The following is a 26,618-nucleotide window of genomic DNA, read 5'->3' on the forward strand; positions in this document are numbered from 1 at the left end:
AAGTTACGTAGTCCAGCTAGCAAAATATGATCGTGTCTTTCTGTCGAACGTTGACGGTAGGTACAAGTCTTTTGTAGTGCTGTAAGCATCACGCCAATCGCTGAAACGTCTATCCCAGTAAGATGGTGTCAGCCAATATGTGTCAAGCGTACGGTACGGTATAAGGCCTGAAAATAAAATGCAAAAGAAAGGAAATTCGAAGGCATTCGATTTTTGAACTTGATTTTATTATTTCCGCCTTTTTTTTCCGTCATTGTCAGAATATTTCTTTTGCTTTCCAATTTTACATTTAAATATGTATCCATTGCATCTGCAAAACAAATTCAAACTGGTTTATCGTGATCGAAATCGTATATCCTTATAGTTCTTATTCCCAAAATAGTTTTTCCTCTTTGTTTCTGTGCTTTCGGAAGTGTAATTTGAATCTATTTTCTTTAAAATATACAGCTCAATCGTTGCCTAATGCTTCTCAATAAGGTATTAGGTCGATTTCGGATTTTTCGCTATTCTGTGTGTTTGATTTTCTTCGATCTAGTGGATATTACTGGTCTTCTCGAAATGCAGAAAATTTGGTTTTTTTTGTACTTTTTCACATTCGCTCTCAACTCGGTCTAGGAATTTTTTTTGAATATTATCACTAAGCTACGTCCTAGCTGTGCCTGCAGGTATTTCCTACGTTATATTACCCGTGTTGGTTTTGAATCCGTGTGACAGACCTTTTTCTCAATATCTAGTGTACAGGTAAAGCGGGGAAAACGGATTAGTAGTACCATAAATATCGACCTAAATAAATAGAAAAAATCACTTCTAAGCACTTATTTTGAAAAGCCAACTGTGTTAGATGAAAACGCTAAGGCAGGCACATAAAAGCATTAGTGCGATTATTTCAAAATTTATGCTGTTTGTCAAAAAATAGTTTCTCTATCAATGTTTTAATGGTTATTTTTGAAATAATCTACTAAGCCTACGATACCTGCCTTATACATGCTCAACCCACGACCAAGGGAAGTCGAGAGAGAATCCAGTAGGTAGGACCTGAAATTTTGTGTGTTTGCATTGCAATTAACTTATTCATTGTGAACATATAAGTTGTATGATGACACACAAAAAAGCCGCACAGGACACATTTTCTAAATTCATCCTAGTTCTCAAACATGAAGCTTAGATTGCAGTACGGGTCCGTAGAAATCGTGTTCAGTACTGATCCCCATAAGAGAAAGGTCGTGGAATTATTTGTAGAATTTTTTTGGCAAATCACTTCGAAATGGTGCATAATTGTTTTCTTAGTTCCACTTTCTAGCATTACTTTTTACGTATTAAAAAGTCTTTATTTTTTTAATTTTCTTAATTTGGTGTTTTTTGTAACCTAGTCGCGCTTTTCTTATGAGGTATTTGTAATATTTGAATCTAAGGATTTCAGAAACTTTGCAGGAAAATTTACGCATTTTAGAGCATTGTTTTGTTTTTTGGTGTGTAATGTCGATTTCTCTTATTTCTGGGTGGGTCCTTCTATCAGGTGATTTTTTTGCGCGTCCCACTCTCGCACTATGTCGTTTAATTTTTGGGATAGAGTTATTCGGTAACATCACATTGTAAGCCCAGTAATCCCAAGGTTTTCTTGAAGTGTACGGATTAGATATGAAAGGCAACCCGTCGTGGTCTTTTATATCTTTACTCGTGACATAAGTATCTATCTATGTGCGAGTAAACCTCTACGCGATATGTTCGATTATTGAAGAAATATTGAAAATTTTATGCGAGTATTCTACCAGCACAAAGGGATTTCGAACGGAAGAATCAGTGTTCACTTCCAGTCTATCGCATTTTTTTCGAAAGGTCTGGTTGAGTCAAATGACATTTACGTCATAGGTATTCAGTCTTTTCTTCCCTTCTATTTTTTTCGTTTTCAATTTTGCTGGATGGATTTCACTGATATTATGCTTGTGAAGTTTCACATGTGTAGTGCTAAACACTATACAGAACATTGTACTACAAATCTACGAAAAAATCCATGCATTTTTTACCTATGTATATCTAATGGAGGTACTTTCAACAGTTCTATTCTATGGATGATATTCACAGACCGATAACAACACATTCACACAAAAAGATGTGGAACGATTCGCCAACGGTAACTGTTTAGTGTGAAATATCTTTTAAAAATTGTGTAACGCAAACTTCCAGAGCGATTTTTGCGCAAATACACAAAATTACACGTACGCGTGGCGTATCGTCGACCGGTACCTGTACGGATAGTAGGTGTTGTTGAGATATCTGTAGTAGGCGGAGTTCCAGTAACGGCGGTAATAGTATGGGTAGTCGTAGTCGTACCTTAATTCTTTGAAGATTAAGCTTGATAACAGGAACGTTTGTGTGCAGTTATAAAAAAGCGTAAGGAGGAAAGAAACACTATTGTATTCAGTTTTAAAAAAGCGAGCATACTGTGAAATTTTCTAGTCGTTAGGACAATGAACGTTCCATAGCGGTGCTGCAGTTGATATATGATTTAAATGCTTGAATATTATAATTACATTTGTCATTTGAATATTTGGATATTCGAGGCACGAATGTCTTTTTGGTGGGGTCCGGCTCAAAAATGTGCTAGAAGTGTCGCAAATTTTGTTGTTGGTGTCTACGGCATATTGATATTTGCGAGATGATTGATACATTTCTGGCATAGTACAAGCGTGAAGAACTGTAAATATTGCGCGAGATTATATTACTGCTACACTTCTATGGAAAGTGCAATGTCCTAGCAGCAACTACTAGATAATCCGGAAAGTAATGACAGGTCCCTGAACCAAATTTATAGCTCCATAACTCGTTCTGTCTACAGTTTTCTTCGGCTGCAGTGTTGCTCCCTGAATTTCGACCTGTATTCGCTTTTTTGCTATTGTCTTGTTCTTTTTGAATTTAGGAAGAGTTCGGGCTGCGCTTGTATCTATCAATTTCTGGCGCTGTCCTGTATATTTTCTTCTTTTTTTAGATACAGACGGGGAAGTTTTCCTTAAGGGAGCGTAGGTAAATTCACTAATAAAGTGTATTTAAAAAATATTTGGCCATCTATAGGTAAAATTATAAGTATGAGGGGTAGTTTTTAGTTCTTCACTGCTTTGTAACAACTGCCGTATCTGCGCTTACGTATTTATACTGGCTAATACTCGCGAGGCCTGTAAATGCGGTGAGAGCACAGAGAATCCTGCTTTATATCGGAACAGAATTAGAAAATTTTTTATTTAAGTGCGAGAAAATTCTGATTATTTTCATTTTGTTAACATTTATGTTACGAATTTCTGAGATTTGGATAAGGACCTTGACCACCATTTCCCGAATAATCCTTTGTAGATCAGGTGAGATCCGCTAGTGTGCTACTGTTACACAACAGCACTCAACTCAACTTACCAGTAACCCTTGTAGCGAGTCCAATAACTGGAGTACGGACTCCAGTAATATGGGTTAGGTAGATAGTCGCTGTAAGATTGTGTTAGATAGATTCATTTCTATGTATTATGCATAGTAGAATGAAGTAGTAATATGTAATAGAAAGAAAGGATGTGAGAGCGTTTGCTAGTTTTTTAAAGGGATGTGGTTCTTATTGAATTATCAGGCGATGGTTACCTGTAATAGTATCGTTTATAAGGAGAGTACGTAGAACTGTACAGTGGCGAGAAGTAGTAGTAACGGTCGTACCAGTAGTCGTCGTACTGTAAACGTTTGTTTAAAAGGGGTTGAGAATGTGCATTTTTCCAGATATTAGAACGTTATTTTTGGCTGAGCAAAAAAAAAAGTGCAAATACAAACCAATTCCCAATCGCGGCGCCATCTGTACGGTGTGTACTGATACACAGTATGCCACTGTGGTCTGTACTTATCACTCCAACGGTAGTACCCAGCAAGATCGCTGAGCGAGCGACTGCGTGTCACCTAAAAATGTCGATTTGTCTATGGTAGCAATCAATACGCGATCGTTTATTCAGGAACCCTCTTGGAAGAGGCTCTTTATAGCCATATCATGTAATTGGTTCTCATACGACGACCGACAGCCTCCACATGTTTCCTCATCCTTTTTTCACTTTAAAAAGTGATCAGTGAAGGGTCTTAAAGTCCGCACTTTGTCGACAGCAGCGAGTTTTTTTTTACAGCTCTCACATGAGAAGAGGAGAAACGTAACGCAGAGCTGAAATTCTCTGAAACAATCACCCTCGTAATGCTTTGCTGCTTACAAACTCAAGGAATGTGTCGTTTCTCATTGGCGTATGCCCGCACTGGAGCAGATTCAAGATTTCGGGATTAAAGGCGTCACCCCACGAATCTGGGGCGGTGCGAGTTTGAGGTGGGTTATGCCTATAGGGGGTCGTAGATTATTGGGAGGAGGGTGCTTCCGTCCCTTTCTTCCTAATTGCCGTAAAAATGGCACGGAAGATGCGGCGCGTGCACAAGGCTGACTCACTCCAATCGAACTCGTTGAAAATAGCGCCCCGGAACGCTCGTAGCCGAAGCCCCTCTCCATAATCTACGACCTCGTGTAGGCATAACCCACCTGAAACCCTCAATATCCCAGATTCGTGGGGTGATGCTTTTACGTGAGTATTTAGTGCTAAAAGCTGACAATTTTGGTCCTATCTGGGGATGTTGCCTCATTACAGTTTGATGGAGTTGCCACAGATGATTGATTTCAGTCATAAAGCAGCTCTTTCCCATGTATTCACCTATTCTTAGTACCTTTGTAGGTCTTTCATTGCTATAGTTCTCAAATATTTCTCGTTTTTCTTCAGTTTTTGTGATCGAAGAAGAAAATGAATGAGGTGGACGGATCAGTGTAAGGTCAAACTCTTTCTATTATCGCACATCATTAGACGATATTTCCCTAATTGTTGGTGATGCGCTACTAAATGAACTGATACGCGTGTACTCTTGCTACTAGTCCATTGGTTAAGTGAAGGAGAAAAAATTTCCGCATCAGTGTTCCATGATAGGTTATAGCGGATGAAAATAGCTAAAGTTGTCTTCGGGAATAGCTCATTTTTTGCTCCTAAACAGACTCATAAACTGAGGTGTTCGTTTTTTTCTTTGTTCCTGGAATCCATCACTTTCTTGATGGTTTAATGGTACGCCTATCTCGTCTTATTGGTAAAAATGCTCTCCATGAAACTCGTGCTCGTGCACGATAACAAGTAGGTAATTCCGAGAAATCCTTTCCCTCAGCCTCTTGAGAAGGCGTGGGCGCTATGTGTGTCTATGAACAAAACACATGCATTGTAACATCATTTTACGATAGAGTGTGTGTTTTTGAGAGGAGCAGAAAATCCGCCCAACGAAAAGAAAAGGAACACGTGAAGTTGGTGCAATTTTCAGTAGATTGTTTACTCGTGAGGCAAAGAAACGGATGTAGAGATGACGGTATGATGGTGTGGTTGTATGATGGGTAGTCCGCATGATGTGTAGTCCACATGAGTTAAAGTACCTAAGTTTAGTTTAAAAAAACAAATACCAGAAACTCACTCATTGTCGGAAATTTTTATCCTGTTGAAAAAAAAACGAAATTCTCAGCTTCAACATTATTTTTTCAGTGAACATTGGCGGTTCAGCTTGCTTGATTGCATCACATTCGCTTTACTGCGTAGATCTGCCTGCCGATCAACAAAAACATATTGTTTGTTTCCAAAAGACAGAAACTGAAACTGCAAATCGGATGCAAAATAACAGAAAACTAAAACTGATAAACTGCTTAAGTATTTTTTTTGTGAATGATCATAGCAGATAGGAAGATTTATGATGGTGTAATTTCACTTGCCTTTTCTATTTTCGATTTTCTTCAATTTTGTCTTACTTTTTTTCAAATTCTTCTTTTTCCTATTTGCACGCTTGCCATCGTAAAGAGAAAGTATTACAACAGAAAAAGTATGAAGATGAAGAATGAAGCATTTTTTCGAAGGAGAGTGCTGTAATCTTTGCCGAATCGGCAACCGCTTCTGTCAAACTCAACTTTTTTCTCACTGAGTTTTTAACCTAAGTTTTCGAATCAAGTTTGCAAATAATAGTAGTAACTAATGTTATGACATCAATTGTGTAGGACAGATTCTGTTAGTGAAAATTAAACTCTTGCAATTTATGTCAACTAAAAAGAAACACATATATTTGCGATGTCCCACCACTCCTTTATATTGTGTCACAATAGTCAAAAACATTTGAGAAAAGCTGATTCTATCAGCTGCACCAAAAAAAAGAAAAGAAAGAAGCAATTGTCTCAGCGTGGCACAAGTGAAGGGAATGTTCCCTTCAAATTCGCTTACGGCTCCACTGTGAGGTCAAATTAGAAGTCTAGCGTCTTTCTAGTTAGTTCTAAGTGGAAGAAACAGTTCAGACACTGTTTTATTTTGGGAATGACTTGGAGTTATAACTTAAGGGTGCCCACTCTTGTTTTCATGTTTGTGCAGCGAAACAGTAATTTTTTTCTGGACAGAATCTTGGAAAATTTAACTGTTGCGAATAGTGCGATGAAGGAATATTTGTGATTTTTCTGAACATTGGAAAAAGAAGATGAAAATGCAAGTGAAGCTAATTTATCAACTTTTCGTCCCTAAACTTCTTACCGTGGTAGGATATAACATGATGAATGATGCTGGATTATCGAGTTTCCTCGATTTTTCTAATTATTTGAGCAGTCGCTCGAATGTTAGTGCATGGCTCTTGGGGAATAGGTGTTACACTGAGACATTTTGGAGATGAAGAAGTCAAATTGTGGTTCATGGCTGTTCTCCCACTGCACTGAATGTTGTGTGAACGAGTGAATGTGAATCTGGTCAATTAATTCATTTGTGCATTTCCTGGCTAGTTATCCATCAGCAATGCATTAACGAGTTTAGGTAGATTTTTCTACTGAATGGGTTTAGGTCTTTCTATGCTTTTTTCCAGGAAAAAAGAGCATTTGTTCATAGTTATGAAAAACAATTATACCTAGAAACCAACAAAGTATATGACAATAGTTAGGTGTAAGGAATTAATCCGTCAATAATAAGTTCCTCATACTTCAAGTTCTTATCGATTTGGTACGCATTAACATAGCTCACATGGAAGCATGTCCTACGGTGGATAACATTCATTGAACGCTAGAGTTTTATTAAGTCGCAATTCTTAAGGAATTTATTCCCAACTTAACTGCCCCTGAAAGGCTTTGTTCTCCATTCCTACGTACCCACTGTCAACTATTGCCACGATACCAATATATGCAAGGATGCAACCTTATACTCTGCAGAATTAAGCAAAAATGGAAATTACTGCATGCATTTTTGCTTCTGAGACAAGAAGAAAGTTTGTGAAGTGTGCATTCATGGTACCAGAGATTAAAGTTATAACTGGAAAATAGTACGAACGTTAATTCTAGCAAGCAAGATATTGTGGAAAATAAACTTGAGAACCCACCAGAAGACTAGGACTTCTGTCCAAAGAAGACGAACGAGGGAAAATTGCGCTTCTTGCGCGCACCAATGCGTAATCCGTCATGCTGAATACAGCAGCTTAAGATGACATTATGAAATGCTAACGAATTCATATGATGACAGCATCGTTGAAATGAATGAAGATTAGCTCAGCTAGAAAAATTATGGATTGTTCCAGAAAGGGACTGAATGTGGGAGTCACTAACGCACGAACTTCTTAACAGACAGTTGTTCAGATGGTACCAGCGGGCTTGCTAAGTTGGGGGCACATTTTTATTGGATTTGAGGATAAATTGACCTCCGAAGTTGGCAAACATCTACACAGGGAACCTTCGTGAATCATTTACAAGAATTATAGCGGTTTGTGGATTTCATTAGCGACAAATTACCTCATCCGATACTCGTCGACTTGCGTCCGTCAGGATTGCTGGCGACTGTGAAGACAACGTGTAGGCGGGCGAGTGATGGCACGGCACGGGAGCAGCTGACTTACGTGATATCAAAAATAAAGCAGCTCCGTGTGAGAACTCGATCTGAGAATGACGTCAGCGAAAGTTAAACGATCAGTATCAGTGAAGAGTGGTGAAGGAAGTTGTAATTTGTTTAGTGATCACTAGAGCAATAACATTCAAAGTTAGGATAAACTTTATCCCAACAGTGCGAGTACTTCCTCGAAGTTGCGGTTTTTCGTGAGCGACGAGTGCAGAGCATACATTCTCGTCGACGCAGTAATCAATTCCTATGTTTTGCAGCCAACGATGAGACATCTGTCTTTGGATTTACTGAGGATTGATTGAGTTCTTCGATTCTCCACCCACATTTTGTAATTTGTGATGGAATGGGTCTCAGAGACCTTTTTCTTGAAAATTGAATGCTTGATTCATGACTCACGACACTCACTACGCTTCTAATAATTGATGTGAAGAATGGGGGAATTCCTTACTGCTTAAATTAGGGCGGAGTCCAAAAATTCTGTTCTGAGCTTGGTGGTAAAATCCCGTTCTAAGGGTATATTTGTGTGATTTTTGAACAACTCTTTCTTTGAAAGACTTGGAGACCTTTTTCTTTAAAATAGGATACTTGATTTGTGGCTCAGTGACCATAATAACTTTATTCGTTTGTATATTCACCAGTTACTACTGTACAAAATGTTAAAAAAAATGATGAAAAAAGAGTAAAAAAGAAAGATGTCGGTCTCAGAATAAGAGTGAGACGCTATAACAACCACCGCTATCGCTGCAAAAGCAGCTGAAATGAGATCTTCAACCTGTTTCGGGATCGTTTTTTCTACGTGATTTTTCTGCTTGTGAGCTCAGACTAAAAACTATTTGTTTATGCACACAACACAGCGCCATCTACGATGTTTTTCTCGAGAATTGTTTTAATGCTATCTTGAAATGAAATATTATCGCACCTCCGTGTGCTGGTGCTGCAGCGTTTTTTTTTTATAATAAGAGATATTTTCAATTTTAACTTCCATGCAATGGTCACTGATCAGATTACACTAGTTTTAATCACTTATTTTCGTTTTATCGCTTACATCTACGAAAACTAAAATCAATCCAGCTGTAGATTTCTCCAAGAAGTTGAGCTTTACGTTGACGTTTAAGGAAGCACGAAAGGGGAACGAGAAGATCTGAAATAAAATTAATAAATAATTTTGAATGACATGTTATTAGTTGAAAAGAGCTGTAACCCCCGAGCTATTTGGTTGTTTTTTTTTTTCAACTATCGAACTCTTTAAACAAGAATTTTACACTTTACATGGGTCGTCTCTAGAAATTTTTAGAAATTTCTCAATTTCTTTGGAAATTGAGAAATTCTTCATTTCTGTTTTTTTCCCTATTGGTTTTGACGTAGGTTTTCTCAAAGAACACAACTTTATTCTGTGCATGTCTTGGAACAGTTGTTCCGTAAGGTATCCGAACATTCTTTTCGAGATCCATAATAAATTCATAAGAAAGCACATTCTGCATCGGTGAATTTTTGTAACTAAATTTTTATTACATTGAGAAGAGACAAGAATGCGTGGCCAACTGTGTGATTTAACGAAAAAAGTTTTTTTCTCCTAAGATTTGAGTAAATAAGCATGTAACAGTGATAAAATAACTGTGAAGAAGTAATGCTCTTATGCACTGATTTGTGAAGTTTTCAACTTTTGGACACCCTAGAAAAGGCATGAATCGAAAATAAGTTGTGATGCTTGCTTACAGTTCTTCTGACAAAAAAATGAACATAGAAATTTTGGGTTGAACCACATGTAATTCTTCTGAATGGATTTTTGCGCTTTGAATAAACAACAACACATGTATAAAAGACGATTCCAATTGGTATTTGCATTCGTGCGAGGATTAAGAGGATATTTTTATGTATTTGCCAGTCAAAAAGGTGGTTTCCATGCCTTTCCCGAAAACTTCTCTTTGAGCGAGCGTAGCCAATTAATATATGGTCATATTCAGGACTTCTTAATAAATCTCTTTGCTTTCCTAGGTTCTGCTTTTTCTGCTTGACGAGGCTGGTCTCTCTACTTATTTTCGGCACCGCTTCTCGCTCATCATCAACGCAATTAACAGCTGACAAGAGGGGGATTGTTCATTCCTTAGATGCAAACAGCTGCCTATGTTTTCTATTTGTATACTTACGGCGAGAAAACACCCGTGAGCGTGAAGAGTTGCATAACAAAGGCGATCAAGATGTAATATTCCATCGCCACACTACATGCTATGAATGCTCGCACAACGATTGAAATCGGATGCGTGCATACAGTTCTTTCAAGTTTTGTGCTCGTAAGAGAATATGCATCTTGTAATGCAGCAGATATTACATTTTAATAAGTAATTTAATTCCTTATCATTATTAAATTCATGAGAAAGCAGAAAATGCAACTGGTTACACCGGCATATATGGGTGTGGCTTGAATATGCCTAAGTAAAACTTATCTGCCGATGTAGATATAGTTATATATTTATTTTTAAAATTGTTTCGGCCTTGGAAACATCCATCTGTTAAACGGTTGGAACAGGGTCCAGTAATGGAATACAACCGTAATGAATTTTTACAACTAAACAAATCACTTTGGATGAGACAGTTAGGAAAAGGAATAGAGGATAATGGTTTATGTTTCCATTGTAGTTATTCTCCTAAAGAAAAATTCGGAAAGGGGGGATTTTGTAAGTGAAAATGGCGAAGATACAGTCAACGGCTAGCAGCCGTTGCCGTAAATTCGTCAGGTGCAATGTATATGTAATGTATTTAATTATATTTAATATTATGTTTAACGGTATGTAATCAACGTAAAGTGAACACATATTTTCAAAAGAAAAAATAATAAATTAAAGCAAATAATAAATATAAAATAATAAATATAAAAATAGTAATAATAAACAAAATCAAAAAATGAAGCCAACGATTTTGGTGGTAAAGAGATTGGAATTGACTCTTTAGTATGTGGATCCGTATACATCCTACGATCTTTCGATCAAACCCACACTTTCTTTTCTTGACGCATCGTTTCGGCTGCAGGATTTTCGTTTTGTTACACTTTCACTTAGATTGTTGCGTTCTACTATAGGTATGTTATAATCGTATCAATCTTTGGGCTACGCTTTATGGCGAGAGTTTTTTTTTCTCTGAAGAAGGTAAGAGAGCTTTGATAAACGGCCGAAAACAGCCTATGACAATTTCGGTGGGAGTAAGACAAAACAAATATGTATGTTGAGTAATTCACGTGGGAAATTTACTTCATTGTAGCGTATAGATGAGGTGAATGAAATATGCATGAATTCGACATAAATTAGCTTGACTAATCACCCACTTGGAGTTTTTTTCGTTAAAATTTCGTTGGTTATGTCATGTTCATTTACCGGTGGATTTTCGCATATATCGCGCAAAATAAGCCGTGTCTGGAAAGAGATCCTTGTCCTTTCTTCACTCTTTCATTGGCACTTATCTCTTTCTAGTAATACCGAAACAAATCTATTTCCGAAATCGTAGATTTAGGCAGGCCCCTTCTAAGTTGAGGGGCTAATTTTCTTTCCGATTCTGGGTATAGATTAGTGGCTAATTCACACCTCTCGTTTACCGATTGTTTATCCAGGTGTTGAGAGTTTACGGAGAGTTGGCGATATGAGATATGGTATAGTAAAGGGCGAAGAAATAGACGAGGAGGAAACTGCGAGAAAGTATTCGTTTGTAACAAGCGTTAAACACGATTGGGAGAACATAAGGATGAAGCGTGCAGCTGCACTGACAAATCAACATCTGTGTATGCTGCATAAGAAGTTCTAACGGGTGGTTTTTGTTCGGCAATCACAAGTGCTTGCTGAAGAGGAATTCTGCCGCATTCCTATCCAATATCAGACTTTTTTGTCTCTTTGTGTTCAGTAATTTTGCGTTCTAGTATCTAGTCATTAGTAGCACGTTTTTTGAATTCAGCTTCGTTTGTACTACACTTCAGATGAGTAAGGAAACCGCTTATGAACAACTGTTCTTCTATTCATCTTTATCCTTGTAAGCTAATGATTTTCACTCACATTTGGTCAAAAATTCAATGTGAACCTTATGCAGTGAAGTGAATGAAAAGCGATCCACAGACAATAAAGATAATCTTGGAAACAATAAAGAATACAGATCTTGATCAGGATTTCCATGAGTCAGCATATTCCTATATTTGTTTTTGTGGTCGGGGGTATGCGAAGAAGCAGTTCAAGTTGATCGCCGGTTTTTATTCTGTGCTTAAGGATCAAGAGATTCAATCAATTGCTTCAACGCTCCCTCTAAAGACATCCACAGGCAACGAAAGTTGTTGCGTACGAATCGTCAGTGATTGCCAACCTTTCGTAACTCTTAGCAAGAAGCAATTAGCTCTAGCTTGGCCACTTCCTGGTGAGAAATCCTGGAACCTGGCAGCCTATAACTAGATGTAGCCGGGGAACGACAGAAACACCTTAAAAAGTAGATCCAAATTTGGGTAATTATGTGACAGTGATGTGATATATTGGTAAAAGGCTACTTTTTAACGTCAAAGACGACGAAGACGGTGAGCGAAAACAGCTTATCGGGTTCTGTCTCCTGAAGATTCTTTGCAAAAATCTAAACACAACATTGTCCGCCATCTATACACAACCAGAACAGTAGAAGTTTTGATAGCTTAGCTAGCTTTTTTCATTTCTTTCTTGTACTGCTTTACAATCAGCTTGTTAGATAGAGATTAAAGAGAGATTGTTCGCTAGATATGAAATTTATCAGATATGAATGCGTGTACTTATTTCTAGATCGCAAACCTCGAATGAGCTGGTGCAAATATATTCCTCATCGCCATGCGTCCATGCTGTACCACAACAACCTTTCCTGGCTACTAACGAAATCCACCAAGTGACACTACAGTATGAGCCGGACTATTCAGGTATTTCCTGGTTTCCTAAGATTTTTATTTTCTTTCCAGACACATGTGGAACATTGTGATCCATATTGTTAAAATGACTTTCATTAGTGTTGTTTTTTTGTAACCAATAATTTTATCTAAATCCGAGTTTGTTAGTTATTTTTACAGAATAGAGTGGGTGAATGAATATTTAGTCCATATATTTCGTAAAAAAAAAGAACCATTCTATATAATCTTATAATACAATTTATGTGGAGGAGAAAAAAGTAGGGCCATTCAAAAAACATTTGGCACTGATGTAAACTATTTGCTTAAAACATTTAGAGAGCATAATGCTAGCAATCCCCGAGAGTCGGTCTTTTTAGTTATGACAATACAACATACGCAAAAAAATAGATTTCGTTTTTAAAAAAGTCTAGAAAAAGTTGACTTTATAAAATACTGGGCACATTTAGAGGATTGTGGGTGATATGTAGCCGAACTGTTTCATCAATGATTATTTAATGTAAGTGTGACTGAATTAATAATGTTCGCAATTGTTTTTTTTCACACACAGGTCGCCGAACCCATGTTTTGACCGCAGTAGAAGTCTCCTCAAAACGCTTGTTGAACATATGGATAGCTTACGCTAAAGCTGAACCACCTAATATCTCTAAAACGTACGACATGCGTATTCCAATCAAGGAAGATACGATTATTACAAAGGTGATCTCACATATTTCTCACCTTCCGACCATCTCTAAATGTTTTTTTTTTGTTCTAGAAGCTACCAATATCGAATCCATATAGTATACCGCGGACGTTTCGTGTTTCGTCTTCACGTCCTGACGTCGTCGAAGTGGGGGAAGAGGTGTTGAATATTCCTGGCATGGAATCAACCACAATCCCACTACATTTCCATAATGTAGTTCGGAGTCCAATTAGATTAGAAGTAATATCACATATTATTCTGTTCGTGTTTTCTCCACAATATGTTTACATAGTTTGTTTCTATTTTTATTTTTAAAAGATTATTTGTTATCTGATGTAGATCACAATGGCTTATTCATATTTTTAGGTTTTGATTTTCGTGTTCAATGGTGAATCTGGGCAACAGGAGGAAACAATAATGCTCAACGTGATTTTCACAGATTAACTCCTATATCTTTTATGTACATAAAATTTTCGAAATTTTTGTACCCAATTCGGAGATATTGTCTAATTAAATAATAATATTGCATGTAAAGTATGAAAGTAAAGCAATTACACTCAATTTTATTTCACCTTATTTTCTCCTGACTATTAATATTGTAATTTTATTGTAATATCAGTGTGCATGCATAAAATGAATAACCCGAACCATCGATTTTTGTTGGCACTTTATTGAGAAATTTTACTTTCGATGAAGAGGAGGGTTGTGCTTAGATCTTGCCCAGCTGCTCCAGTTCTTTTAGCAACGTTGAAGCCAGCATTTGCGGAAATTTTAGGTGTTGGCTTCTTTTGCCGACAAGTAGTTTTCAAGACGTGATTTTCGGGGATATCAGAAAAACGTCAAAGAACATCCCTACAAATTCGGTCAGAGTCCTCGAGAGGAAGAAAGAGTCCTCATCCGCAGATATTTTATCGCTAAGGATCAACAGTGAATTTTTGTTCGAAGATCAGTTGATGAGGCATCGACGGTCCATCCACAAACATAGGAAATGAGTTATCGGCAATGCATGAGTACGTTCCGGCCATGTTGGCTTCTACATTAGAAAGTATGAGGTTGTCCCCGTCGTATGTTATAGAAGGATCAGGTCCTGAAACGAGTCATAATTTTGTTGTACGGGATAAAAAAAGAAGATTGCTTTGTGAAGGGAACAGACGAACCTATGGCTTTGCCATCTCTTTCCCATCTGACCCATGGTTGTGGATATGCGAAGACGGGACAACGCAGTTCAATACTCCCACCACTCTTTGCAGTGCGCAATCCACCGATCACTTTTGGCGGACGAGCATCCGGCACTTCATGGAACACCGAGCCGGTTGGGAGTCGTAGAACGGGAGGTGCTTAAGATAATTAAACTGTGAGTTGAATTTGAAACATGGAAGGAAGATGTGATAGGGCTCACAGTAAACAAACATGTTGCCACTCAGTAATTGCCCGTCTTCGCCACGAACCTCGCACAAATATTTGCCGGCAACTGTTGCAGGAGCTTTGCCGAAATGCAGCTTTGCTTTGTGATCTTTTATTTTAGCTTCGAAAATCTCAAAGAACAACATATATATTGTATATTTTGCACGGTATCCTTGAAAATAACCTGAATAAGTTTTATTTCTTCTTATTTTAAGGATGGGTCTTATTTTAAGGAAGGAGGAATTTTAAGGTAAGAAAATAATTAGAGCGAACAAAAAGAAAGAGTACAATGACAAGTATTCACTCTAACTTGTGCCTCTCTTAAGGACAACACTAAACAACATAAATGCATGTGGATTGTGCCTACTCTACAATCGCTGGGACATGTAACCTCAAAAATCTTCTTAATTAGATGAGTGCTGAGTGATAGGTGGTGGGCAGTTCAAACTATGTAGACTCTCATCGTGCTAGAAAGTACTTTTCTGTACCTTTATCTTAGATAATGTCGTCACCACTGAGGTTCACATAATAGAATAGCTTTAATTTGTTGGCGCAGCATATTTTGCACCTGTAATAAGTAAGACGTGCTAGGACCAACAAGTTGAAAAGGAGTTTCTTTCGATCCTGCAACAAGCCTACCCAACTAAAACTTAGAACTGCCTCATTTCCTTGCATAAACGTTCTTATTAACCTACTTTTCTAAGTTGAGGGGCTTTTTTTTCAAAACAAAATGGGGACTTTTCCAACAAAAAAAAAACAAAACACTGCAATAAAAACAAATGTTGTTACCTTTCCATCTCGAAGTCGAGTGAACTCTCCATATTGAACAGGTATTTCCTCGCCTACCTTTTCAATTCCGCACCTTTAATTAAACAACTATAAAAATTACACATTTTCCGTAAATAGAGCAGAAAAAGAAAAGTTGTGCAAAACCAGGAGAAAAAACCGTGATCTTACCAAAATTCCCCAACATTCGACTGAACAGGAGCCGCGTCTGTCCCGACGTGTCCAATAGGGCGAGCTACGATAGCCAAGTTCCCAACAACTCTTACATGGGAATATATTGGCAGGATTAGCGCTAAAAATGAATAAAACAATTGAAATTAAATTCAAAAGAAATTAAAGAAGAAAGAAAAATTGGAAGATGTAATTTCAGTGAAATATTTCATGATGCTTCTCCTCTATCTCTAAAATAATCACTAAAATCGCATGTAAAGCGTCAGAGAAAAAAAAACTATATACAAAGCTTTATACAAAGGCAAGAAGTTTCAGTGAGCAAATGGAAGTTTTTTTCCCAGTTTTCCATTTCTCTTGACTATTGGAAGACGTATGAGTGATACGAGTGTATTAGGCTCATTTCAAACTTTTGGGAAATAGCCTAGACTCATATTAACTCCGGATGATTCTCCTTAAACTTTGGAAATTTCTGTGCATTAATCGGTTCGGTCGCCAAACAACTTATTTGAATTTATTCTTGAAATTTTTGAGGAATTTTCATATAATTGGTCATAGCTTCTTCTAATTGATATTAGCTATTATCTAATCAGTGACAGTTAAGTCCATTTGGCATTTTTGGTATATTGGTATTTTGGTATATTTGATATTCGTATTGATATTTGATATTCCATTTGGTATATTTGACATTTTTGCTGCCTAGTTTACTGGTGTTCCGTTTTTTCTTTTTGTCATGATCACTACAAATCTCGTGGATTGAAGAAGGTGCTATGGAAGTTCTGTGAGGTTTCCAAGGGGAAAGTTCGAGTTTTCGCATCAAAGTCAAGATTTTTAGAAAATCCAGTTAGAAAACTTGCCCGCAAATAGAAGAAGCAATGGAAACATTGGCTGGATGAAAATCACTTTAGGTGCAATCAATGAGCGGGCCTTGGTGATTAATGGCAGCTTGATGGAGTCAGGTGAGCTCGTCAACCGCTGCGTGGTCGTATTGGAACAAACAGGCATTTCGATGCAAACGTATTGTGCTCCAGGAGATCATCTGCAAAGGGTCACGGAGTTCGCCTACACACCTTTCAATTACTGTCATTTTCTTCAAGACAAATTTCTTAAAAAAAATCTCATTCCAGCTATTTTCAGTTTCTTTTAAAAGTCGTTTAACGACGCTAATCAGCAGCAGGGGATCCAAAAAAGTAAAGGAGCCTCTACCGCTACTATTAACTCGTTTAAGACCTACTCTGCTTAAACTAACTGCAACTGCAAGAGCTAGACAATATGGTCTGGCCTCATACCGTGGAAAATTTATAGCTTATATTTCAAATCGGCAGCACTATAACAAAAATATATTGTAAACGCACGAAAAGAGTATGAAAAGTCTGTTAAGAAATTTATTGCTAGACTATAGCAAAACGAAGTTTTTAATTGATTTCCTTGAGCTGTAGCCAAGATTGGTATTGATCGCCTTTTATTAAACAAAAAGCAAAACAAAATCTCATTCTCATGAGGTGACATTTTCTATTCCAAATAATATAAGCTTTTAAACCTTTGTTATTTAATTTATTATTGAATTTTTTATTTTTTAATAATTTATATTCAAATCTTTAGTTCTTCCGGTTTAACTCATAATATAAAATTGTATTAAAACAGATTAATAAATACCTCAAAGCAAAAGAGTATACGTCCTGGCGCAGTACAACTGCGAACTTCGTGAAGAGTAGAAGAAGTCTCATGCGTTAACACTTATTTTTCGATGATCATCCATCTAAATTGTACTGCTCTTGAAACTTTTGTGTTTTGAAGAAAAAAAAAAACAAGTGCAAGGACGAAAAGACCCGAACAACTGTTTGAAATACTTGAACCAGAATCCTTGTTTGTTTGAACGAGATGTTCAAGCATGCCGTTATCCTGAAAAAGATGGCTGAGAACGAAATACTTTTTGATGGTTCAACAAGTTGTACCAGCCTACACGGAGATTTACAGATGTCAATTATTCCTAGAACATGGGAGCAATGTTACACAGTTTTTAAGCTCGGAACCTCTAGCAGTTTTTAGAAATCCTCTGATTTCCGAGAAGAGCACGACGATTGTACTCGTATCGTCGCGATGCCAGATCTAGTTTATGGGGACAAATCAAAGAAAAACGAACTTTTCATACTTTGCGTTTTTCTCATTCTTAAAATAAAAATGCATAACAGACCGATAGGTAAATACAGGAATTTGAAGGAAACTGGGAAAACTTCAACAGGTTACATGATTTCGTTTGAATGAGCTCTCAAAACTGGATGATTTCGAAAAAATCGAGCAGTTCACTACTTCTCAAATGTCATTCCGGCTTTACATGAAATAGTGTTCAAATAGATCTACAGATGAATGTGTTAGCATCATATAAAGAGTTTAGCTAACGAAACGAAAATATTTGCTTTTAATCACAAAGGTGGCTAATGAAGAAACAAAAATAAATAAAATATGTAAAAATAGATGCAAATAAACAATAAATAGCGTTATAAAAACAAATACATTTTGTGAATGTATGTAAATACATTTACAAAATGTATTTATTTTTACCCTTTTTGAAGGGAACAAGAACGAGATGAAATATGATTCTACCGTAAATCTAATTATGGTCCAGAGTAAATTATGGAAATGTAGAGGGGTTGTGGTTGATCAAATACCAATCGAAATAGGAACGGGTACTTTAGATTACAAAAAGTGTTATATAAAACCATGGAACGAAAAATCAGAACAATATCTGTTCTCCTTAATCTGCCGATATTTCTACATTTAGTGACGAAAAGTCTTGTAAGATAGGTAAGCGAATCGATAATTTCGCGATAAAATAAAAAATATTCGCCGAGGCATTAAGCTTTATTGTAGATGCAAGAGTTCACCATAAATAGCAGATGGGTCTGGAGGTTCAGTAGGTAATCTTAGATTTCGCGAACTTGCGCAGATTGGCTAAGATTTTAAATTTATTTCAAGTATTATTTTATTATTTTATTTTATTTTAACTTTTTTAAATAGATTTTAAACTCCTAATCATAGAGAGAAAGTTTTATACATCTAAGAGATTATTTCAAAGAAAAAGAATACCTATTTCATAGAGATATACAGTAACCGTGAATCGAATGATTGAAGCATTCAGAATTCGTCAAATCAGACACTTTCTCCTTTTTTGCCGGAACAAATAGAAAATGCTAACGTAACCCGCATGACACGTGTTTGTCAATATCGTTTGAAATGCTTGGCTATAGAATGTAAGAAAAAAAAACATTCCCACCTTCAATTCTCCAAGTAACACTCATCTGTGCTACTTTACACATACCTACTAACATCAATTTGTGTAAATATTACAAACTTTTTAATGCCGAGAGGTCTGTTTGAGCACGCTACTTGGGCGTACTTGGGTTATGGTATATAAATTCAAGGATTTCCAGAGCCAAAAAGCTGTACACCTCTGCCGCTCCCGTAAGCAAGATGGGTTCTCTTCACCTGTAAGTTATTTTGTAATTAAAATCATCTGAAGGTCCTTATAGTCTCTCACACCTGGACAAATATAGAATTTATTATTTGTTTTCTTAAGTTGTTATAATAGTTATAATCGTTCATTCTTATCTAATTTTTAGGCAAATTCACCTTTCTCAGAGTCTGAGAAGGTGGAATCGAAAGTGATTTGTCCGGATAAACGTTCTAGCAGTTCAAAATACGGAATCCTAAGTACAGTTTTCGATCTAATGACTGTAAGTGGGAGTATAAATCGTACGTTAGGAACAGGGACGACCTCTTTATTGCTGCGAAATACCAGTGGTAAGGTGACTAGCTCAATCTAATACCAAGCTTAAGGGCGGAGGACGAATTCTAGCGCGATAGAGATGCACTTATCATTGGGGTTCATTTTTTGAGATTTTGACGTAGGATTTATAACGCTTTCAGGACTTCACGAGCCGGAATACTAGGTTCTTACTCGGTTCAGGTTGTTCTGACCCGATTGTATGTAGCTTCTCACGTGTAGGTGCCCCCAGAGTTCCACATACACTGACAAAGCACGCGCGCTCTAAAGTCGGGTCGAGACGACCTGAAGCTCGGTGCAGCTGCGTAAGCGGCTGCGCTCAAAGCGGTTCGGTGAAGCTTACCGGATAGAATCGTGGTGACTCTTGCTAGCTCCACTCATCGCTGCAGTTGACGATGGTCCCACCTCGATCCCAACCGCTATCCTCCTGTGCCGCTTCGAGAACACCCGCTTACGCAACTGTACCGACCATCATGTCGTTTTAGCCGATTATACTTATCGATGATTTTCGACCAAGCGCTGTGGTAGGGCGCATTGGACGCCATAACCAAAAAAAAAGGACGAGTTTGTAGCCGCCAATAGGTTCTGCAACGGAGGATCATTTGCAGGAAGTTACGTGTAGATTGGCCTTTTTGCATTTTTCATTGTACTCGATTATTTAAAATCTGCCATGAGAAGTTATATCACACGATTTTTGCGCCGATAACCCGACCCTCGGCAAGACACGAGCGCGCTTTGTCGGACCACATGGAACTCAACACACCATCGGTGAAGCGAAACAGTGTTGAAAATAACGACATGGGATATTTGTACAAAAGTAACACAAATGCATACTCTTATCGATCATAGTAAAGTAAGAATTAAACGCATTTGGGAGCGAAATAAGGCAGAACTCGCACATTAAGCCCGGTAACTTCAATAAACTTCGAAAAAATTATTCTAGCATCCTATTAGCGTTCAAAAAGATTGAAATGGTCTTAAGTGATTTATGGATATATATGCTTATTTATCGATTATTTTCGAGAAATGTGTCTTCGATGGTGGAGTTCCATTTAAATCCTTAAAAAGGGTCAAGGAGTCTAAAAAAGACCTTAAAAGCAAAAATTTGAAGAATTTATTATTTTTTATAAGCATCATTTAATGAGTTTATTTCAGGTTTCTTTTCGCAACACTTCTCCTAATTATTAGCACTTTTACAACGGAAACAGCTGCACAATTGATGCTTGTAATACTTAGACCGTTATCAATACAAAATAATGTCGAAATATAATAATAGATGTATTTTTAGGGTGGAATTTACGGTGGAGGAATGATGAATTGCGGTTTTGGTGGTTGGGGAATGGGATATATGGGAATGTACGGTGGTCTCGGATGTGGACTTGGAGTTGGGGGATTTTTGGGAAGATGATCGATTACTACTCAGTGCATCGAGTTATGATTATGCTAGTAATGAAGAAAATTACTAAGAGTGATTGTTTATTACTAGTTACAACGCTAATGACTATGTTTTTTAGTTACAACATTGTTAAACATGATCGTTCTAACTCAATATTCGATAATGCACCGACATTATTCATTTATGTGCTAAATAATTTACTCAGAAATTTAGAGTAAGGGGTTTTAAAATCGATGTTGACAGAGCTAAGTTGCAATATAATTTAGATGGCTTCAAATGTAAGGTAGAAGGGAAATTTTCTGTTATTTTCAGCTGAGGCTGAGATCAGATAAATTGTTTGTATCAACCAAATCATGGACTATTATTGTTACTGCGATGGTCACTGAAAAAAAATATATATATATATCCGGTATGTCAAGTAAAGTTCGACAGCCGAGGAACTTCCAGAGTGTCATCTGGTTTCACTGGTGTTTGACGTTTTCCTGAAGGCTATGATTCAGTGCTGTTATCTTGCAATTTCTTAACAAAATTGTGATGACATGGATAGAGGAAGATGAGGGTGGATGTTTCAAATGCTAAGGAAAATAACAATAACATAATAGAACAATGCAAACAATCTCGAGCTCTTCTGGATCAATCAATGCCGCAAAGAACAAAGGTATACGTAGCTGAAACAAGATATAGACACAGCACTCTGCCCATCCTTAAAAGAAAATCGATGAGATCAAATAAACCTATGGAGTCAGTAGGTGGATCAAAACTTGTTCAAGAATGGCCTACAAACGTCTAATATTAGGGTGGTGCAAAACAAACTCTCGACTGGACGGTAAATTCAAAAAAAAAATCATCAAAGCGAGAAATCTTTATTCATCGAAATGTTCACCGCAAGCATCGATGACTTCCTTCCATCGAGCGCGAAATCCACTGAATCCCATCTTCAAAAAACCGGGACTCAAAATAGTTGAGCACACAGTTACGGACCGCATCATCATTCTTGAACTGCTTCTCCTTCAGAAAGTGCTGCATCCAGGGAAATAGGAGATAATCACTTGGAGCCATATCACGAGAATATGGCGGGATATGAGGCGGGACTACCCATCGCTGATCATTATTTCATCACTGACCTCTAATTGTACAAATAAGATAATCGAAATCCTTGGTTGTGACATATCTGCTCGCAGATGGCGAGACACGAATGCTTTGCAGCCGAAAAAAATCCATGTATCGTACAGTCTAGCCAAAAACTCGCAAGATTCGTGAGCTGCAATCCATTATGTCGCTGACACGTTTATAGTTGCAGTATGCGCAGTGGGACCTTTGCGTGAGCCCGCTGTCGGGGTGAAACGTTTGCAGCGCTGCAGTGATGCGGTTGAAATCAATTTAGCGGACGGTGAAATATTAATGTTGACATTTACGCCATATTGCAGGCCATGGACGAGATCGTCTTGGTCTGTCTTGCTGTACGGGATACCCAGATGGCAACGACGGAAGCAGCATGCGAATTGAGATTCCCATGACAGTGCTTCATTCTATACCATTTCGACAGGTGAATCCTGCAGAATGAATGGTCCAGAATTATCGATTTGCTCTTATCACTGATCATAACGTTCATACGTAAGCATTTAAGACTAAAGACAGTCGAACATGGGCAAAAGTAGTTTCATTTCCTATTCTCTCGTGCTTACGTACGGCTTAAAAAGTTCGTTCCTCATCAAATATCTTGCGGTTCAACGAACTATAACGATTTTTAGTGCATAACAAACTTTTAACCGTATTTCTTGCGATATTATTTGCTCCCCAAGCACTTGCTCTCATATGTAAATTTGGTAGAGGTGCTGTAGTGAAATCCGATGAGACTGTGGTAAGTGGATTTATATTTTTGAAATTCTGCTATTACACAATTACTAATTATAACTACGGTTCGAATTTCAGAGAAAGTATTGTGTTTATTATGAAGAATATCCTACAGATGAATGCAATAAGACGGCAATAGGAAGGTTTGGTGCTCTATCAACACTAGATGAGGTAATTTTTAATACAATTCGTTAGTAAATTCAATAAGTACTAAATTCATTTAAAAAATCCTAACTGAATTTCAAAACTAGAAAGGAAGGAGTATAAAACTGTACAACTCATCTATAGCAGTGATTTTCTATCTCTCTTTTCTCTGTTTGAAACGCATTACCTCTTCCCTTTCCCGAATCGTAATTGCATAGCAGTTATCCGGCTGAAAATATTGGCTTCTGGCGAGTATTTGGAGGCAATCATTGTTTTTTCGCGAATATTTTGTGGTACTAGATCGTATAAATCCCATACGTCGCGTAAGTGAATGGCGTCCAATACAATACCACGTGTGGTATCCACGTATGGTATGTGTGGTATGTATCTACACACACAGCGCAAGCATCTACGACATGATATGTTCTATCAGGTCGTGAGTAATATTTGCTCATTTTGCGCATCAAATGAATCTTCTCGTGCCTGTCAGGTAAGTTTTACTTCCTTTGCTCCATGTGTCCTCTTGTTTGTCCTTTATGTGCTCGTTGTGTACGTTTACACACACGCTTCGTAAGTGCTTGCGCTGTGTGCTTAAGTACACACAAAACAATATATTCGACGCCATCAACATTCGCTGGCTGTCGGTTGTAGGACTCTCCTTTTCTGCAACCCTCAACGACGTACCTTTTTTGGATAGATCTGAAATAGTCTAATGATATAAAAACTATAAATAGCAGATGGAACAGGGCCGCACTCACCTCACCCCGCTTATTCAGTGTTCATCCTTGGAATTGAACCCTTTCCTCCATAACTACAACATAGACCTTTCAATAATTAATTCATCGAACTGAATACCGTATTTCTGCTCCGAGTGGTTAATTATATCGAGTATGAATTAAGTCAGGGCGGGTGTAGTGTAGCGGTTAGAGGTTGCGCTTCCTACACGATCGATCAGAGGTTCGAATCCGCCCTAGTGCTCAGCAAGCCTTTCATTCCTCCGAAGTCGATAAATTGGTACCAGACTTGCCTTGGAGGATAAAAACACTGACTTGATCATCGGCTGGCCCCCGCAAGTCATTGTATATGCCAGCACGTTCCAAAATCTCAACGATAACGAACTCCACTGGAACGCGTTGGTGCATCCCAAATAGATTGATCAGCCAGTGACATTATCCCCTTTTTAACCTAAGTTTACCTGGCGTTTGCAAGCCAAAAGAGTGAAATTCTGAAGATCGTTTGAAGGGTTTTTGGTCATTTTAAAGGCAACCATAAGCACAATGGAAATGTATGATTGCAGATAAGTGGAAAATGTACAGCCTATCACCATACGAAGCATTCGCATGTTGTAGTTGCGTGCTTTTGCCGTACGGATGGATGTAACGAAATGAACTCGATTGTTGTCAGTTATATCGTCATTTGATGACAGTTACGATTTTTACAACAAAGCTTTTTTTTGCTTTTTTTCTGATATATTTGAGTGCACCTTACTCATTTCTGTGTTTAAAGAGAGAGTTATATAAGCATTGCTCGCGACACTCGATCGTTTCTCACCGGGAACAGCACGATTTCGTACTTCGCTTACCGTAACCAGTACCCATCACTCGTTCTTCATTAGACAAAGTTTGATTGTTTGATTTTACTACTGTAGGTGTGCCATTATTTTTTCATGCGAAGCGGAGAGTGCCGAAAAAGATAATTACCTAATTCCTTTCTAATGTTTGCCCAGCTTTGTAAACGTTGTTTGCATTTTTCTGATTTTTATTCTCACGCTTGCATCATATTTTCCAGCTAAATGGTAAACAAAGTAGATAATTTTTCTTTTTTAGTCACTGGTTAGGAATTCTCGTCAAAATCCCGAACAGCTACCAACTATACCTGGTTTATGGCATGTGAATCCAAGTTTTGATGCAAGAAGACGACGAGAATTGATGCGATGCCTAGCATATAAGGACACACACTATCTAAGATCAGCGCTTGGCTTGAAAATCTCGCAGTAAATTTTCCACGTAACTTAAATGGTCCTCTCTTTTCAGAGATTAACTTTTTTGTAGGGAACTTATCATATTTGTGGTTGTCGTGATGAGTCCAATCGCATTATTCCTCATTCTTGCGTCATTTCTTCTCCTGTGTAGCGGAAAATCGGTGGGAGATTTTTGAAAATCTTCAAACATTTAAAATATTTTTCATTTTTTATAAAAAGATAAAGAAAAACGCCCTACCACAAAGAAATAATACTCTATATAAATAAGTGTTGACTTAGTGTTAATATCGCCTAATTTTCTCTTACACTGAATGGTTCCGGCTCCATTACGTGCGGTAAAACCAATGAATCTGAGCGATTCTTATTCAAACCAAGCTATAAACTGAGATACTGAGACTGAGATTTCGCTTGGGTAATCCAGGAAGAGAAAAAATTGGAAACATTGACTTTCCTCAAACTAGCGACAATTTTTCAAACGGTTTCAAAATTTTGGGAGCTATCTGATTTTTGTAACATCCATTCAACTTTTGTGTAATTTGTCCTCCTACTTTGTCTTACAAAATATACATAAATATATCTATGAAGGAACAAATATTAATATATAAAATATATATCAATAAAAGGAATCACTTTGGACATATTCACTGCGATAGAATCAAATTTTTCAACGGCACAAGAACACAGAACATCTGAGGGGGTGTCCGATGTGCACAACGCATTGACGCCGCTGTAGTTGCGCTCCTTTTTGGTCCTGTTGCTGCCCAGGGCAATATTAACATAGAATGTTTTCACCGAGTAACTCCAGTGCGCCCATGATTCGAACATTCGAGCAAAGCGAAGAGGGAATGAGTGTCAAGGAAAATAGGAAAATAAGAAAAATTGCAGCAACGAAAAAAACGCAATTATCGCAATCCTAAAAAAGAGCTTCGCTTAAATTAATTATAAAGTTGAGTTATCTAGGAGCGTTTCAAAATAAGGACAGTGATTCATGATTGGCGTTGGTTTCCGGAGTAGTGGTGGTTTGTAAATCCCTAAGATTTTATTCTTCTAGTAGATGGTTACCAGGAACAAGTAACTTTTCTATTTTGCACGAAAAAAAAGATAGAAATCACGGTGAGAAGTTCTCATATTAACAGAAACATTTTACTTCGTCTAGTATTTCGCGAAATGAATGCACGAATGTGCAAGAATTCACGTATAATTCGTAGCAAAAATAAAAACTTGTATCTACATATGAGCTCTCTGTGTCAATGGTTTAATACTTCCAGAATAAATCAAAAAGAAAGGCCAGAAAGCAATATGAAGAATCAGAAGACACGAGCAGATCAATTTGACACAATGTTGTCGACTGTTGTTTTATGTAGAAATAAATTTGCAATCCAATTGTTTTCGAAAATGGATATGTATCTATAAAGAATTCAAAATCCTAATAAGTACATATTTAGGAGGGTTAGGCGAGAATATTTAATAATTAATAGAATATTTAAGAGAATACGTATTTACTAGTTTTGTTAAACAAGAAAAAAAAAGGAAAAAGCTGACACAAGAACTTTGTCACTGAAAAACAATCCGATCCATGGATGATTGA

The 26,618-nt window shown here is 37.4% G+C and overlaps 5 protein-coding genes across 10 annotated transcripts; 3 read left to right on the top strand and 2 right to left on the bottom strand.

Moving 5' to 3' along the window:
* Positions 1–3: 3 nt before the first annotated feature.
* On the bottom strand, positions 4–7,833 carry RB195_016399 (uncharacterized protein; the record flags this gene model as incomplete). 3 transcript variants are annotated; one of them, XM_064207548.1, is made up of 9 exons in its annotated part: positions 4–167; positions 717–722; positions 974–1,035; positions 2,245–2,331; positions 3,403–3,471; positions 3,619–3,704; positions 3,802–3,924; positions 7,423–7,504; positions 7,829–7,833. In XM_064207548.1, the coding sequence occupies 9 exons, from the start codon at positions 7,831–7,833 to the stop codon at positions 4–6; spliced, it is 684 nt and encodes a 227-aa protein (XP_064063428.1). The 3 variants fall into 3 exon arrangements, with proteins under 3 accessions (XP_064063428.1, XP_064063427.1, XP_064063429.1); XM_064207546.1 differs by lacking the exon at positions 7,829–7,833 and adding an exon at positions 1,863–1,965 and having other exon boundaries at positions 129–167; positions 717–783; positions 998–1,035; positions 7,423–7,503; XM_064207547.1 differs by lacking the exon at positions 717–722.
* Positions 7,834–11,895: 4,062 nt separating this feature from the next.
* On the top strand, positions 11,896–13,957 carry RB195_016400 (uncharacterized protein; the record flags this gene model as incomplete). 2 transcript variants are annotated; one of them, XM_064207549.1, is made up of 5 exons in its annotated part: positions 11,896–11,948; positions 12,713–12,843; positions 13,379–13,527; positions 13,586–13,753; positions 13,880–13,957. In XM_064207549.1, the coding sequence occupies 5 exons, from the start codon at positions 11,896–11,898 to the stop codon at positions 13,955–13,957; spliced, it is 579 nt and encodes a 192-aa protein (XP_064063430.1). The 2 variants fall into 2 exon arrangements, with proteins under 2 accessions (XP_064063430.1, XP_013306398.2); XM_013450944.2 differs by lacking the exon at positions 11,896–11,948 and having other exon boundaries at positions 12,693–12,843.
* Positions 13,958–14,427: 470 nt separating this feature from the next.
* RB195_016401 (uncharacterized protein) lies at positions 14,428–16,756 on the bottom strand (the record flags this gene model as incomplete). The annotated part of the gene is made up of 6 exons (XM_064207550.1): positions 14,428–14,600; positions 14,671–14,850; positions 14,913–15,048; positions 15,707–15,779; positions 15,875–15,995; positions 16,729–16,756. 6 exons carry the CDS (start codon positions 16,754–16,756, stop codon positions 14,428–14,430), a joined length of 711 nt encoding a protein of 236 aa, XP_064063431.1.
* Positions 16,757–18,768: 2,012 nt separating this feature from the next.
* RB195_016402 (uncharacterized protein) lies at positions 18,769–21,063 on the top strand (the record flags this gene model as incomplete). 2 transcript variants are annotated; one of them, XM_064207552.1, is made up of 4 exons in its annotated part: positions 18,769–18,785; positions 19,303–19,359; positions 20,811–20,880; positions 20,944–21,063. In XM_064207552.1, the coding sequence occupies 4 exons, from the start codon at positions 18,769–18,771 to the stop codon at positions 21,061–21,063; spliced, it is 264 nt and encodes an 87-aa protein (XP_064063432.1). The 2 variants fall into 2 exon arrangements, with proteins under 2 accessions (XP_064063432.1, XP_064063433.1); XM_064207551.1 differs by lacking the exons at positions 18,769–18,785; positions 20,811–20,880 and adding an exon at positions 19,492–19,605 and having other exon boundaries at positions 19,276–19,359.
* Positions 21,064–21,657: 594 nt separating this feature from the next.
* Positions 21,658–26,364, top strand: RB195_016403 (uncharacterized protein; the record flags this gene model as incomplete). 2 transcript variants are annotated; one of them, XM_064207554.1, is made up of 9 exons in its annotated part: positions 21,658–21,709; positions 22,479–22,597; positions 22,690–22,750; positions 22,803–22,912; positions 22,984–23,076; positions 24,347–24,448; positions 24,876–25,042; positions 25,101–25,191; positions 26,299–26,364. In XM_064207554.1, 9 exons carry the CDS (start codon positions 21,658–21,660, stop codon positions 26,362–26,364), a joined length of 861 nt encoding a protein of 286 aa, XP_064063434.1. The 2 variants fall into 2 exon arrangements, with proteins under 2 accessions (XP_064063434.1, XP_064063435.1); XM_064207553.1 differs by lacking the exons at positions 21,658–21,709; positions 22,479–22,597 and having other exon boundaries at positions 22,696–22,750.
* Between the last annotated feature and the right edge of the window lie 254 nt (positions 26,365–26,618).

The sequence above is a fragment of the Necator americanus genome, chromosome V (assembly GCF_031761385.1).
Source record: "Necator americanus strain Aroian chromosome V, whole genome shotgun sequence".
NCBI classification, from domain to species: Eukaryota; Metazoa; Nematoda; class Chromadorea; order Rhabditida; family Ancylostomatidae; genus Necator; species Necator americanus.